Genomic DNA, 15757 nt, shown 5'->3' with positions numbered 1-15757 from the left:
AATAAGGACAGAAGGGCAACCTCTCTTATCTCCTTTATTGTTAACAGGGTGACAATTATTGTTAACATCCTATTGAGGGGCCCCCTTCAGCCATATCTGACCCTCCAACCAGAAGAAAGTGATGAAATAACTTTCATAGAAAATCCATGTCTCAGAAACAGAGGGATGTCAAATTTATCATAATATGGATAAAAATATTCAAGAAAATAAGATGAGCAATAACTCATCATACTCCGTTTTAACCAGTACATCTTTATAATCATGTAAATTATATCTTGTCTTTAGGAGAAATGAGTGAGGAAGTGACAAGAGCTAAAATACCGGCAATGCTCAGGAAGGCAAACTGAGTCATCTTTTGGAGCTCGGAGGAAATGATGAGAAGACACCAATGTCAAGAGAGGGGGAGGTCTGATGCCTCATCGCTTTATTGCCTTGCTGTTTGGTTTCTTTCTGGGCAAGGGAGGGTGCTGAGTTTCCTGAAGGGTTCTGTAGACATCTGACAGCAGCCCGTGGAAGACACCCGTCCTGGGACCCACAATAGGCAGTCTGTAGTGAATACTCTCTGGAGAATAGTGTGAGAAGGAGGAAGAATAAAGGTTGTTTAGAGTCCATTCTTAATGAAACTCAAAGTAACCAAGGGCCACCAAAGATTTCCTCAACTTTGTCAAATAGATTCAAAATTCACAGAAGAATGTCTTGTAATAAAACCATCTTGTCCTCCACAACACCTAAGCTTTTATACATCCTGTCAAAGAGGTCAAAAGAAGTACTTAGAAATAAAACGCAACTGTTAGGAGTCACCGCTGATTAAATTCAAAATGAGTATGAAACATCTGGAGTTGTAATATCAGTCAAAGGGAAAAGAGGACTGTCAGACTTTTCAGGGACATATATAGTTCTGTTCTTTGAAAAAAAGGAGCAAAATGATCTTACCAAAAACAACAACAACAACAACAAAAACCCTATAGTAGGGACAGAAACTATTTTGCATTTCAAAAGAAGCCTTCATGGTGTGAATAATTTTTTTGTACTCTTTAAAATCCTTACCATTCTGAACTCTTCTTCAAGTATGATATGACTTATAAAAACTTAGTTACCTTTTAGTTTTTCCAGGAGGCATATTGCTTGAAGGTGGGTTAATCAACACATAAAATAACACCTTCCTCTTGGAATCACTGAATAATTAAGGGAATTAGAGCCTTGAGCTTTCTGGAACTGGCTCCTTGATCAAGCCTAATGAGAACTAGGGATATTATTAGATAAAAATCTAGGATCTGATTCTGTCTCATTACTGTAATGAGGAGGAAACAGTGCCCTAGGGTAAGGGGGCCAAATGGACTGAGGACTGGAATCCAGGTCTCCTGAAGCCTAGCTTAGTGCTCTTTGCACCACGTCATAGAGAGAAGGGTAACCAGTTGCCAGAGGCAGATGTAAATTAGGTGGTTAACATCAGTACCAATATATCAATACTAAGATCCTGTAGATGTTATGGAACTCTGGACTCAAGGCAAGGATAAATGAACAGAAAAAATCCCTATCACTTGTAGAGACAGGTTTTCCATTTAATTGGCTCCCATTAAGAATTACTGTTAATACATAAGGTTTAGCTGAATCCAGAAAATGTTAGAAGTCACTGCTGTAACCAACAGAATGAATTCATCATTGGCAGTAATGTTTACTGGGATGCTTCAGATGCTTAGTATTTACAGGGAACACAATACAAGTAGTTGGAAGCTTTTACAGGGAACACAATACAAGTAGTTGGAAGCTTCAGCAATAAGCAACATGCCTTGCAGTACACATGACTTGTCTATTGTCTAAACTGAAGGGTTGGTACAGTGCTCACAGGTTTTTTTGGTTTGGTCAAAGATAAAGTTTACTTGTGTTGAGTGCCTAGCTCTCAGTAGGATAAGGTGCTACTCTGGTTTTATAAGTAGGAATGTGGAGACAAACCCAAATAGCAGGATGACAATTTGGATCCGGGTTTTATTGCTAACAGGCTAGTGCTTTTTCCATGGCAGAGATCATGTACAAGAGTAGAGCTCAGGTCAAAAAGGTCAAAACTAGAATTAGCAATAGACCTACCAAACTTAAGCTCCTAGACAGTTCTGAAACCATGCTCCTTGTACTTTCACCTCCAAGATTGCTATCCTAGATTGGACTCTGGACAAAAATTAAGTCTGTTCAAGAACCTAACATGCTAATCTTGTGTACTCTGACTCTATCTGTGATATTATTAATTGAAATACACATCCAGGGCTAAAAAAATTAGTGAAAGGCATCTTGTTACATTATTCTCTAGGATCAGAAAATTAATTTTCTTGCTGAAAGGGGAGAAAGAGCGGAAGAGAGAGAGAGTTTGTGTGTTTGTGTTGTGTTTCATTTCTTTGCATTGTAGGTTTGAAAAAATCCAATTCCAAGGAGAATTCCAAATGTGTGCAACTGTCACAGATAACTCTGAGACTAAATGCTCTCAACAGTAGGGAAGTTTTGTTCTGTAGGGGTTCTTAGCTTCCACTTTTGCTAAATGAACTTGGCCAATACTTTAGGATACATAAGTGATGCACAGGGATTGCTTTTCACTACACTAAAGCAGATATCTCCAAACCTCAGCTGTTTCTTAATTCTTTGGTCTTCTTTTTGCAATCCCTTCAATATATCATCCTCAAGTTTCCCTTCTACATGACTTCCCATGTCAATTCTGTCTTTGGATCCTCTCCAGTTTTCTAGAATAAAGCTTAGACTTTCTTATCCATATAACATGATCTTGATTTTCTTTACTGTATATATCTAATGAAAGAAAAACCTTATGAGACTTCAGTTAATTTGGGAGAAAATAAAAGATGGACAAAATAGCCTTGGCTGCCCTAAGCTTTTGCATTGGATCAGCCTAAAGAATGGCCCACCCCCACCTTTACTGGCCCATTCCTGGTTTCTCCAAAGGATGTGATTTAGGTCAATGCAGAAGGCTAAGAAAGAATCAGTGTTCTCTGTCAACATCAGATGACAATAGAATACCATTGGGAAACTGTTGGAAGAAGGCAGATATTTTAGACAACTTTCAGGGCCTTGGTGAAGCCATCCCAGGGGTGCGGTGACATAATTTCCTTTCCACTTTGATTAGTACCATCAGATAAAAGTCCCTGAAAGACTTTTATCTGGTTTGTGCCCCATCTCTATGGAAATCCTTCAGCAAGTGAATTAATGGTTAGAGCCAAGTGGCTTGGAAGACAGAGACTGAAAAAACACATGGTACAGTTAAGGGCAAGTGAGGCTGAAGGGAAGGAGAGGTAGGGCTCCATGCATATGAAAAGAATGCATGAGAGAAAGGGATGGACGATAGGAATTTATTCAGAAAACTTAGAAAATTGTCTTAGGGATTAAACTTTTCACTCTATGATCCTAGCATAGTGTATCTCACATTGTAAGTAATTCAACAGAAAACAAACCTGTTAGCATGTCATCACAAGAAGGTTTAGGCATAGCCTGGGCTTTGGATTGACGAAGATTCATCATTCTGATTGGAAGAAGAAAACACCTTAGTCAATTGGCTAGCACTTGATGAAAAGGAATATGTCTTCACCTACTGAAACACAGATGGTCTCTTGAGTCCAGTGATTAGGACTTTGTGCAGCAGTGACCTGGGCTGAAAATTACTCAGTCTCGAGGTCTTTTTACTTAGTGATATTTGCATTGGTAGGTTTTGATAAAACCTACGTTTAAAAAATATTTTATTTCACTACAGAACATGTATGGTCTGAAAATATGAGAGATTAAGAAAAGAGTCTTCCAATTTTCAGAAAAAAAGTAACAATTTTTCTAGGTCAGTAATCTAGCCTTAAAAATCAAAACAGAATGTTTTGATTAGAATCTACCTACTTTAGAGAAAATCTTCTGACCACATCTTACTATGGTGATGGCCAAGTCTATGGACACAACCCTCAATCGAAATGCCTATGAGCCCAAAACATTACAAGATTGGTCTAAATTGCTTAATTCTTGAGACTGACAAATTGGTAAGCTTTGATGGGCTATATTAGGCTTATATTCATTTTATGGTTTCTACTTCCACAAAGATCTTCCTATTTTTGCTTTGCTACCCAAAACATGGCTAGTCTAAAGAGTTTGTTTTACTCAATTGCTACTTGAGAACTCATTGAGACTGAGACAAGCATAAAGCAAAATCTTTTATTATCCATGTTGGCAAACAGGCAATATTTTCAAGACTGCATAGCTTTAGATCTATCTGTTCTGTAATTCAAAGAATGTATCTGTGCCTCCACCTTTTTTCCCTCTTGCTTCTTTCTTTTCTTCACTTCTTACATCCAGTAAGCATTATTTTAATTCCTATAAGGGCTATAATAAAGTCATTTTTAAAACACCACTATTTCAGTGAGGGCAATTCCATCTGCTTATATGTGCAGTGAGACTTAAAAAGTATGGAGGACAGATTTTATGAGCCACAAACATCACAAGGCCTTATAGTCACCCTGCTTTAAGTCTCCAAAAGAAGTGGTGTATTTCCTTCATCATACTGAAAAAAACAAAACAAAACAAACAAACAAAAAAACCCAAAAAAACAAGAGAAAGAATAAGACCAATGATGCTTTTGGTTGGTGGTGGCATAGTTTTAGGAATAGCTACATTTTTGGTCTTAGTTTTAAGGAGATGAAAGCTATTTATTTAAAACAAAAACCAACTGATGATTCTGGGATTTGGGACTTCAAAGTACTAATCTTACAAGATAAATAAAATGGGGCAAAAATTTCCAAATCTCTTTTATAAGAGAGTTAACTTTTACTAAGAAATCCTTGATTTTACATAACTTTCTACTTAAAGTTTACAGAGGGTATTTATTGAAATTTTATCATGATCTCATGTAAGAGTTCTTTGAAAGTATAGAGTGAAAATAGGTAGATGTTATTAGTGATGGCACATGTGCTCAAATACCTATTTCCTCCATGATCTTGTCTACACTTGGTACATGGTTTCCAAGCATCTGACTTTTTATCATAGTATGGAACAAGCTAACGTAATAAGATGAATCAGGATGTCTACTTCTGAGCAAGATAAAGTTATAAAAAGACCAATTTTTGCCCTTTCATTATTTCTTTCTGCATGAAGGGAAAACTTATCTATTGCCCTTGTATCACATGTCACTATTTTGGTTTACATTCCAATCATCTGTGGTAAAGCAAGTCACCATAAATTGATGCTTTACGCAGAGTCCATGTTTGGGTTTTTTTTTTTTAATAAAGTGAAAGTCAAATCCATCAGTAGCTGATAATTAAATACCGAGAAAACCCTTATTTCTGTTGTACCTGGTGTTAATAAATAAGCAAGTAGTGACAACCAATGAAAAAGATAAAAGGAATTTTAGTTACTAAAAAGTAGCAGATGAAGCCGGGCATGGTGGCGCACGCCTGTAATCCCAGCACTCGGGAGGCTGAGGCAGGAGGATCGTTGTGAGTTTGAGACCAGCCTGGGCTACAAAGTGAGCTCAAGGCCAGCTTGAGCTGCATATCGAGACCTTGTCTCAAAAAGACAAAAAAAAAAAAAAAAAAAAGTAGCAGATGATGTCTTGGGTTCAGGACAGTTGATGTATAATCTGTATTTTGTGAATTATATGTGTCATCACTCAAGTTTTCAAAATCTCCTGTCTTATTCCTTACATTGTTTTTTTTTTAAGATAGAAGATTTTATTTTCTACAGTAGATTCAATGAAAAGGTGGAACAATCGTATTTGGTCTGACTCTCTAGTTTAAAAAGAAAATGAAACCTGTCAAGAAATCCATTCCTTAAGCATCCTACTTACTCTTCTTGATATACCACCCCGCAAATACAGCCAGAGTATTAATAAAGACAGGACAAACAAAGTCCTGTCTCTTTAGCTTACCTGTGATTCATTAGATTCTTGAAGGATAGTTTCAGATCATCTGGGATTGTCATAGTTCTTGGTTGTGCCTAAGGAAGAAAGTCTCATTTAGAACACTGGTCATAACGACATTCTAATTTAAATAAATAATATACCACCTTAGCAAGCTTGAGTTGTATTGACCTTAAAGTCATCTATACATTGTTATGCCATATTAAAATAAGACAGAGGGTGTCTATCACTGTGCCACCATGTGAAGGCATCACTTTTATTCCCTGCTTATTATATTTTACAGTTAGGTATCTCAAGATTTGTAGGCCTTCCAAACCTGTTTAGAGCACCCCCACATATTCCTTTTTTTTTTTTTTTTTTTTTTTGCACCAGGAATTGAACTCAGGACCTTGCACTTGCCATGCAGGCACTTCCACCACTGAGCTATATTCCCAGCCCACCCCCAAATATTCAAGTCTCGGGGTACCCATCATTCTCTCACAGGGACAACTGGCTCTTGGACTACTATTTAGGACACAGTTCTCTGCCTTCTGTCCTCAGGGCTACTGAAGACTCATAAACACTTTATTGTATTTCTGTGCTTAATGTCTGGCTTTCCTGATGGACTTTCAGCTTCATAGTGACAGAGGTTACATCTCTCTTTTTATATTTCCAGCTCCCAAACCTCCTATTTAGGACATTTAAAAATGAATTTGTGACGGGATGTGCCCACTTTGAAGCACACTTGAAAATTTCAAGTGTGCCCTTCCTATGGGCTAAAATCAGTGTAAATCAGCAGTTTTCAAATTGGTTTCTAGCACTAGATGTTGAAAGTGTTTTTCATTAAGAAGCATTGCTGTTCAATATGTCTCAGAAAAAATAGTACCCATGACAATTAAATGATAATCACAAAGATGTCGGTGTGGGTGATCAGCCTGCTTACTCACTGAGTGACTGGTACAAAGTCACTTGGGACTTAAATTTATGACAATAAAATTGCAAATTACAATGCATCAAGGACCTCTAGAGGTGCTTGAAAATAGCAAAAAACGGCATATCAAATCTACACAGTCACCTACTATACGAAGTCAGATTGTTCTCTACCTTAGCTGAGGGAAGGGTGGAGGAGGGAAGGAAGGCACGTGGGTAACAAGGAGCATCTGGGGTCATTGAAGACAGCAACGGCATTTTCAAGAGCCTAGGAGAGGTTCCTAGATGCATAAAGGGGGGAGAATATAACAGAGACCTGACTTTGTTCTTTTCCAAAATACCATCTAAAGTTGGCTCTGCTTCAAGGAAAGATGCAGAAAACTCTTTCTGAATAGCGTAATCCCTGTTCCAAAGCCCCTAATTCTAGTTGATATTATATGCATTAAGTGGGCTCCAGGGGATACATCAAAACAAAATTACCAATGATCACTTTGTTTCTGGGGAAAAGTATACTGTGGTGAATGCCTATTTTTTTATTTCCCCTCCTTTATTAACTTTCTCTTTTTAATTGTATAAATTTATAGGCACAGTGTCATAACTCAATACATGCATATAGTGTATAATGATCGAATCAGGAGATATTTTCCTTTCCTTAAACATTAAAAACATTCCTATTAGCACATACTACTTTTCTCTGTGTAGTGCAGGGAATCTTACGTGCTATTGTTATTGAGGTTTTAAAAGTAGCTGACATTATCCGGATCTTTACCCCGTGTCAAACAAATAGTTTACAAACATTTTCTCTCCTTCTGTAGGCTGCCTCTTTATTCTGTTGTTTGTTTCCTTTGCTGTACAGAAGTTTCTCAGTTTGATAAAATCCAATTTCTCTATTCTTGGTTTTGTTTCCTGTGTATTTGGGGTCTTATCCAAAAAAAGCACTGCCTATACAGATGTCTTGAAGTGTCTTACCTAAGTTTCCTCCTAATAGTTTCACAGTTCCATGCCTTACACTTAAGTCTTTGATCTATTCTGAGTTTATTTTTGTATAGGATGAGAGAGAGAAGTTAATTTACAATTTTCTGCACCTGAATATCCAGATTTCTCAGCACTGTTTATTGAGAGGCTATTTTTTCTGCAGTGCATATTTTTGGCACCTTTGCCAAGAATCAGTTGACCATAAATGCATGGGGCACTCTATTCTGTTGTTTTGTCTATGTTTCTGTTTTTACGTCAGTACAATGTTGTTTTGATTACTAGAATTTTGTGGCATAGTTTGAAGTCAGGTAGTGGGATACACCTTCATTCAGCTTTGTTTGTTTTTGCTGAAGATTGATTTGGTTATTTGGGGTCTTTTGTGCTTCCATATGAATGAATTTTAATAACCATTGTTAATTTCCTGTCATCTTGTTTTGAAATTCTGTATCATTTTTATTTTTTTCTCTCTAAAACAAAAAAAAGATAGAAATGGCTTTTTTCTAGTTTTGTAGGTCATTTGTATTTTGATGGGTATTACATTGAATCTGTAGATTTCTCTGTGTAACATTGTATGGACATTTTAATAATATTTCTTCCAATCCATAAACAGAGAAGATACTTCCATTTTCGTGTGTGTGTGATCTTTAAATTTTTTCATTATAGATTTGTAATTTTCATTGTAGAAGTTCATGTCCTTGGTTAAAATTATTTGTAGGGTTTTTTGTTAGTTATTATAAATGAAATTCCTTTCGTGATTTCTTTTTCAGCATTTTCATTATAAAATGCTTCTGATTTCTGTATGCTGATTTCGTATCCTGGTTTCACTGGTTTCGTATCCTGGTTTGTTATTCTAATTGTGTTTTGGTAGACTCTTTGGATTTTATAGAGACAGAATTGTATCATCTGTAAACAGGGACAAGTTGACTTCCTTTCTTCACATTCATGTGCCTGTTATTTCTTTACATTGCCTACTTTTCTAGCTAAGACTTCCAGCATTATGTTGAAAGCAAGGGTGGTAAGGGTGGACATCCTTTTCTTTCCCAGATCTTAGAAGAAAATTGCAGGCTTGCCATGCATAATGATGTTGGTTGTGATTTTCTTGTGTACAACCTTTATGTCGGAGGTATATTCCTTCTATACCTATTTCATCCAGGGATTTCTATCTTAAAAGGATGTTGAATTTTATTAAATGCTTTTTTCTATATATACCATATTAAGATAATATTTTTTCCTTCATTTTGTTGATGCAATATATTGCATTTATTGACTTGTATGTATTAAACCATCATTATATCTCTGGGATAAATTCTACTTGATCATGATATACTCTTAGATTTGGGTTGCTAGTAATTTGTTGAAAAGTTTTGCATCTATATTTACTAGAGATACCCAACTATAGTTTCTTTGGTGTCAGTAATAGAGAGCCTCACAGAATGAGTTTAGAAAAATTCCCTCCAGTCAAGGGTTTGGAATAGTGTGAAAATACCAGTATCAGTTCTTCCTTAAGAGATAGATAGAATCCAGCAGCAAAACCATCTAGACTTGGATTTAGAAAAATTCCCTCCAGTCAAGGGTTTGGAATAGTGTGAAAATACCAGTATCAGTTCTTCCTTAAGAGATAGATAGAATCCAGCAGCAAAACCATCTAGACTTGGATTTCCTTAGTTGGGAATCTTTTCATTACTGACTCAATCTCATTAATAGTTATTGATCTGTTTAGATAAAGTCTTCATGGTTCAATTTTGTTAATTTATACTTGCCCAGAAATTTATCCAATTTTTCTTTTCTTTTTTTGGTACTGGGAATTGAACTCAGAACCTTGTGCTTGCCAGGCAGGTGCTTGTGTCCCTGAGCTATATACCCGGCCTTCCAATTTTTCTAAGTTTTTCAAATTATTAGTGTATACTTGTTCATAACTTTTTCTAGTTATTTTTTGTATTTCTAGCATTATCAATTCTAATTTCTCCTTCTTTGACTCTAATTCTATTTGCATATCTTTTCTATTAGTTTAGTTAAAGATCTGTTGATATTTGTCTTTTCAAAAAACCAACTCTTCATTTCACTCACCTTTTGTATTGTTGTGTGGGCTCTATTTTGTTTATTTCTTCTCTGACCTTTGTTATTTCTTACATTTTAGTAGTTTTCAGTTTGGTTTTGCCTTGAAAATTTCTTGAGATGCAATTAGGTTATTTACTTGAAATCTCTCTGTTTTTAAAAATGTAGGTGCTTATTACTATAAACTTCTTTCTTATTACTGTTTTTGGTCTATTTTACTTGTTTTGATATGTAGTATTTCTATTAGCATTTGCTTCAAGACATTTTAAAATTTCTTCAATAGCACATTGTTCATTCAGTAGCATGTTGTTGAGTCTGCCTGAATTTGTGAAATTTCTTTTCTTATTTATTTAAATTTTATTCCATTGTGGTCAGAAAAAAATACATTACATGATTTTGATTCTTTAAAATTTGTTGAGACTTGTTTTGTCAGCTAACACAGGGTCCACTCTAGAGAATGTTTCATATGCTGTTGAAAATAATATATCTTCTTCAGCAGTTGGATGAATTGTTCTTTAAATGTCTGGTAGGCTCATTTGATCTATAGTTCAGTTTAACTTGATCTATAGTTAAGTTTCTTTGTTGATTTTTCTGAGGGGGGGAGGTTTTGATGATCTATTAATGAAAATGGAGTGGTAAAATCTCCCACTATTATACTGAGTCCACTCTCCCTGTAGTCCAATCATGTTTGTTTTATAAAATTGGGTGCTCAAGCATTAGTTGCATATACATTTACAATTGTTATGTCTTTTTCTTGAATTCATTCCTTGGTCATTAATGGTTTTGTCACTTTTTACAGTTTTTGCCCTTAGGTCTATTTTGTGTGACAGAAGAACAGCTATTCCTACTCACTTATGAAATATCATTTGGTGTTCAGTCTCTGTGTGTCTTTATTGGTGAAGTGAATTTCCTGTAGGCAGCATATCATTGAGTCTTGTTTTTGTATCTATTCCACCAGTCCATATCTTTTAATAGGGGAATTAAGTCCATTTACATCCCAGATTGTTACTGATAAGGACTCATTCCTCATAATGGTTAGTGTTCTCTAGAGAAACAGATTCAATATAAAGTATATGAGGGGCTGGGGATTTAGCTCAGTGGCAAAGTGCCTGCCTGGCAAGTGCAAGGTCGTGAGTTTGGTTCCTGGTACCGGAGAAAAACCAAAACCAAAAAAAAAAAAAGTATATGAATCTAGGATTTATATGAACAAGGGATTTATTAGGTAAGCTTACAGGCTCAGAAGTAAAAGAATCCCAGTGGCCATCTGCCAGAGCAGAGGTGGAAGAATCCAAAATGACTGTCTTTATGCTAAAGAGCTGGAGGATCCAGCAGCAGTCAAAGGTTGACTACAGAGTCACCAGTATGAGTCCTTGTCAAAAGGCTGAAGAGTCTGCACTGTAAGGTTGAAGAGTCTGTGATGGAAGAATGAGGGAACTGGAGACCAACATCCAATTGCAGTGGTGAAGACTGGAGCTCCTCCAATAAAAAGGAGATGACTTCCTTCTTCTTTCTCTTTTTATTCCACCCAAGTTATAAGCCTATTTGTTGGTGCCACCTACATCTGGAGTGGTTCTTTCCCCTTCAGTTTGCTGGTCTGTATGTGAATCATCCACAGACACACCTATAACTTACTAATCTGCTAGGCAGTTCTTCTTCAAGTCAAGTTGACACATCACAGTTAACCTTCACAGTCCTGTCATCTTCATTACATTTTTTTTTTTTTGGAACCAGGAATCAAACTTAGGGCCTTATGCTTGTCAGGCAGGCACCTTGCCGCTGAGCTATATCCCCAGTCCTATGTCATCTTCTAAAGTTATTTCTGTTTGTTTTGAATATCTTTTGTTCTATTCTTCCTCCTTTATTGTCTATGTTTGCAGTTTATTGTATTGGTAAGGTTTGATTCTTTTTAGTTGTTTTGCTATGTCTGCTTTTCCAGTGCATTTTATACATACATGTGTTTTCATGATGGTGGTTGTCTTTTGCCTTTGCATACAAGTAGGACTCCTTTAAGCAACTTTTGTTAAGCTAGTCTAGTGGGGATGGATTCCCTCAGTTTTTGCTTGACTTGAGGTCTTTATTTTTCTTTTATTTCTGAAGGATAGCTTTGTTGAGTGTTGGATTTTGATAGTTATTTTCTTTCAGAATTTGGTATATTTAATCTCATTCCCTCCTAGCCTATAGGGTTTCTACTTAGAAATCTGCTGTTAGTCTAATGAGGATTTCTTTAAATATCATTTGGTACTTTTCTCTTGCAGTTTTTAGAATTCCGTCTTTATCTTGTGCTTTTGATGGTTTGACTATGGTGAGGATCTTCTCTGGGCATGTCTACTTTGAGTCCTACTGGAGATATATATTTCAAGATTGGGAATAGTTTCAGGTATTACTTCACTGAATAGATTTTCTATTCCTCCTTCTTGTTTTCTTCCTTCAAGTTCTCTGAAAGTGTGAATATTTGTTTAATCATGTTCCAATGTTCTCAGGGGGTGTCTTTTCTTTTTCCTGCTCTTCCTCCACCTGTCCCTCCTCCTCCTTTTCTTTAACTGACCAGGTTACTTCAAAAGACCTGTATTTAAATTCACATATTCTTTACTCTGCTTGTTGCATTTTGTTGTTGAGACTTTCAACTGTATTTTTAAAATTTGTCTTATTGAGTTCTTCATTTCTAAGATTTCTCTTTGGTTGTTTTCCAGGGTCTCTGTCTTTGCTGAATATTTTATTGTTTTCCTAATTTCATTTAACAATCTATATCCTCTTGTGTCTCATTGAGTTTCCTTATAAACATTCTTTTAGCTTCTCTATCAGGTGTTTAATTAATATAGTCTATTTTTTGAGTATATATGCTACCGAAGTGAGCACAATATAGTATTTTTAAAATCTGTGGTTAGAGAATCATTCCTTTGAAAGCAGCCTTCCAGATCTTTGGGGAGTTGTTAACACATCTTATTTCTTTTTTCACCCCTTTAAAATTTCTTTCCATGATGTTTTATAGTTTTTGAGTAGAAGTTTTGTAGTTTTTTTGTTAACTTTATTCCTATTCTTTTTCCTAAGTACTTCTGATGCTATTATAAATGGGATTACTTTTCTTTTGTGTTGTTCATTGTTAATGTATAGAAATAAATCAATGTTTGCATATTGCATATCGATCTTGTGTCCTAAAATTCTCTATATTTATTTATTAACTCTAATTTTTGTTGGTGGGTTTTTTCCCTTTTGGGGTGTGTGTGTGTTTGTGTGTGTGTGTGTGTGTGTGTGTGTGTGTGTCTGTGTTTGTGTGTGTGTATTCCCCAGGATGTTCTATGTATAAGACCATGTCACTGGCAAAGACATAGAGATTTACTTCTCCCTTTCTAATGTTTATGTATTTTATTTCTTTTGCTTGTTTTAAATGTCCCAGCTAGAATACACAGCAGACTTTGAGTAAAAATGGCAAGTAGAAACATTTTTGTCTTGTTCTTTGTCTTAGAATAAATTATCTATTTTTTTCACTGTGGAGTATGATGTTAGCTATAGAATTTTCATAGAGGCCTTTCATTACATTGAAGAAATTTCCTTCTACTCCTACAGAGTCTTTTGAAGTCCTCCCTCACTGCTGAGAGATGAAGGGTGTCACAGTGATTATAGCAGCTCCCCAGTAGGCATCAAAGATGTCAAAGTACTTCTATATGTGGCAAGAATACTTCCTGCTTATTTTCTAACTGATTGTAGTTTCACACCAACTTCTCACAGCAGTAGGGAAGGTTCCTGGGCACTTTTGTGTTTGAATACCTTCTTTTTTTAAGCTACAAAAATGGTAAAACCACCGTGTATGGTTTCCCTCCTGTCAGGTGTGCTGCAAGGGCAAAAGTCAAAGAAGTGGTTCTGAGAAAGAGGTCAGCTGCTCAAGTCCTGACTGTGCCAACTGGACTGGCCTGGACTGGCTGTGTCAGCCCTGGACTCAGCACATTCTACACGGGATTCCAGGAATGAAACCATGAGGAATCCCCGCCGGTGCTAAGCTTAAACTCTGTGATCCTAATTAAGTGGAAAATGAACATAGATTGCAATGTTAGGCGCATCACTGCTTGTAACTTCAGTTAAAATTCTAATTCTCACACTAGAATTTCACAAAACTGCTGCTGTCTTCCCTATGCTACTAGCCTGAAGCATTTTGCCACAAACTCAGGGAAGAAATTTCTCTGTACTTCTTTTTCTTCTGTCTATTTCCCTTTCTGTTATCACCATTTATCCCTGTTTTCCCCCCGCAAAAGGAGAATCGCAACATACACGAGTTGATGAGATCTGGCCCCATCCCCTACTCTAAACTTAACTGCATGCTTAAATCACCCTTAACCCAAGCCTTATCTTTACCCTGACCCTAATAGGTATCCTAATACTAATCCCAATCCTTACATTACATACAGCCTTAACCCCAACCTGGTATAACATCCTTCCTGAAACAGATGTTTTTTTCAGCAACTTTGAGAGTGGCATAGCTTATGCTTGCTCCCTCCACACCTCTGTCCTTTCTTCTTCCTTTTCTTAACACTCCTTCCTCACCACATCCCCAGAGAGCCATGCCAGCCGAGACCCTCCCTAGATAGAAACTACTATCAAATCTCTTCCCATTTTTCTTGAGTTAGTGATGAGCCCAAAGATTAAGTGGAGTGTTCCTTGACTATAATGGTAGAAGAGGACTTGTGTGCTCTGTGTGTGTGTGTGTGTGTGTGTGTGTGTATGTTGGGGAGATATTAAATGAAGAGAAGAAGCTCCATAACCTCTGGAAGCTTTTTACAAGGGTGCAGTAACTTAGAAGCCCAAACTAAAGTGGTTCATCTCATCTCTTTCCCTGTAACCTGCCACCTCAGCTCCCCCGTGGCATATTGGAATGGGGCAGGTTTGTCATATGGTGTCAGAGTTGATGCTGCTTGCAAGACCTACCGTTCCTCATTTGTAGCGTGCAGCAAGGCCTTCCTTGTATGGGGGCATCACTGCCACTCTCGGGACTCCCTGGAGGAAGGAAAGTGCTGTGCCCTAGGGGGTGCATGCCCATTTCTCTCCCCCTTTGCCTACCATTTTTACTTCTCGACATGCGGAGCACAGCCACTTGTTTCTGAGCAACCAGGGGTCACTCTGGTTCCTTCCATCCTGAAGGGAAAGACACAAACAGAGACAGGTGAGGAAATGCTGAGGTGCCTGGGGCAGCAAAGGAGTGGAGATTGGAGATGTGGGTGGGGGACCTGTGAGACAGGTAATGGTTTTTCCTTCCACGACACAAAGAGGGGCACCATGATCTCATCCCCCTGCAGGGTGGTTGTTGAATTTCAGGATTTGCTGCAGTTGGTAGAGTCAGCAGGGCTTAGTAGGAGGCAGTGACCATAGATGAGCCAACAGTTCTAGGGCTGCTGTATAGAGTGACACAGGTATAAGGACAGCTGGCACAGGGGGATAGAGCTAGGGCTGGGAGCTGACGTGCAATGGGGTCTCTGCTTTCAAATCAGGTTGGAAAGCACCTGTGGCTGAGGAACTGTATTCTCCCACAGGTGGCAAGTGGTTCCCATTTTACATAAAACCTCCAATGAGTAGGCTGGCTGAGGACCACTGAAGGCTGAGGAATGAATAAAACACTTCTCTTCTGCAAACCTCCAACCCCTTGACTCTGGCTCAACATCAGCTCTCGAGCATCCACAGGCCTTTCTGCTCCTCCTGAGAGCCATGCATTACAGCCCCAGAAGAAATGGAGCTGACACACTGTGGAGTCCACACTCTTCCCCATGGAGGAGAGGCTGCCTCAGGGTGGGAGGCAATGACTGGTGGAGGAGAGTGGAGAGAGGCTGTCTCTTCACGGAAATCACTTTCCTTTTCACTTCATCTCCAAAAAAGGGTGAGAGGGAAGACTTCGGGGCATTTACTCCTGGAACACAAAGCTCTCCCTCGCATATTGGCAAAAGGTTT

At 37.6% G+C, this 15757-nt stretch overlaps 1 protein-coding gene across 1 annotated transcript in view; it reads right to left on the bottom strand.

Moving 5' to 3' along the window:
* Positions 1 to 391: 391 nt before the first annotated feature.
* LOC102029359 (chromosome unknown open reading frame, human C1orf105) overlaps positions 392 to 15757 on the bottom strand; it is a 35921-nt gene continuing 20555 nt past the window's right edge. The window contains exons 4-7 of the mRNA XM_005374859.2: positions 14876 to 14950; positions 5897 to 5964; positions 3450 to 3517; positions 392 to 562 (exon numbers count right to left, since the gene is read on the bottom strand). Of these exons, the coding sequence (XP_005374916.1) occupies positions 417 to 562; positions 3450 to 3517; positions 5897 to 5964; positions 14876 to 14950 (357 nt within the window). The 3' untranslated portion in view covers positions 392 to 416. The remainder of the gene's footprint in view (positions 563 to 3449; positions 3518 to 5896; positions 5965 to 14875; positions 14951 to 15757) is intronic.

The sequence above is a fragment of the Chinchilla lanigera genome, unplaced genomic scaffold (genome assembly GCF_000276665.1).
Source record: "Chinchilla lanigera isolate Chin_1 unplaced genomic scaffold, ChiLan1.0 scaffold00005, whole genome shotgun sequence".
NCBI lineage: Eukaryota > Metazoa > Chordata > Mammalia > Rodentia > Chinchillidae > Chinchilla > Chinchilla lanigera.
The sequence above is the reverse complement of the archived record's forward strand: the minus strand, read 5'-3'. Positions and strand labels throughout refer to the sequence as shown.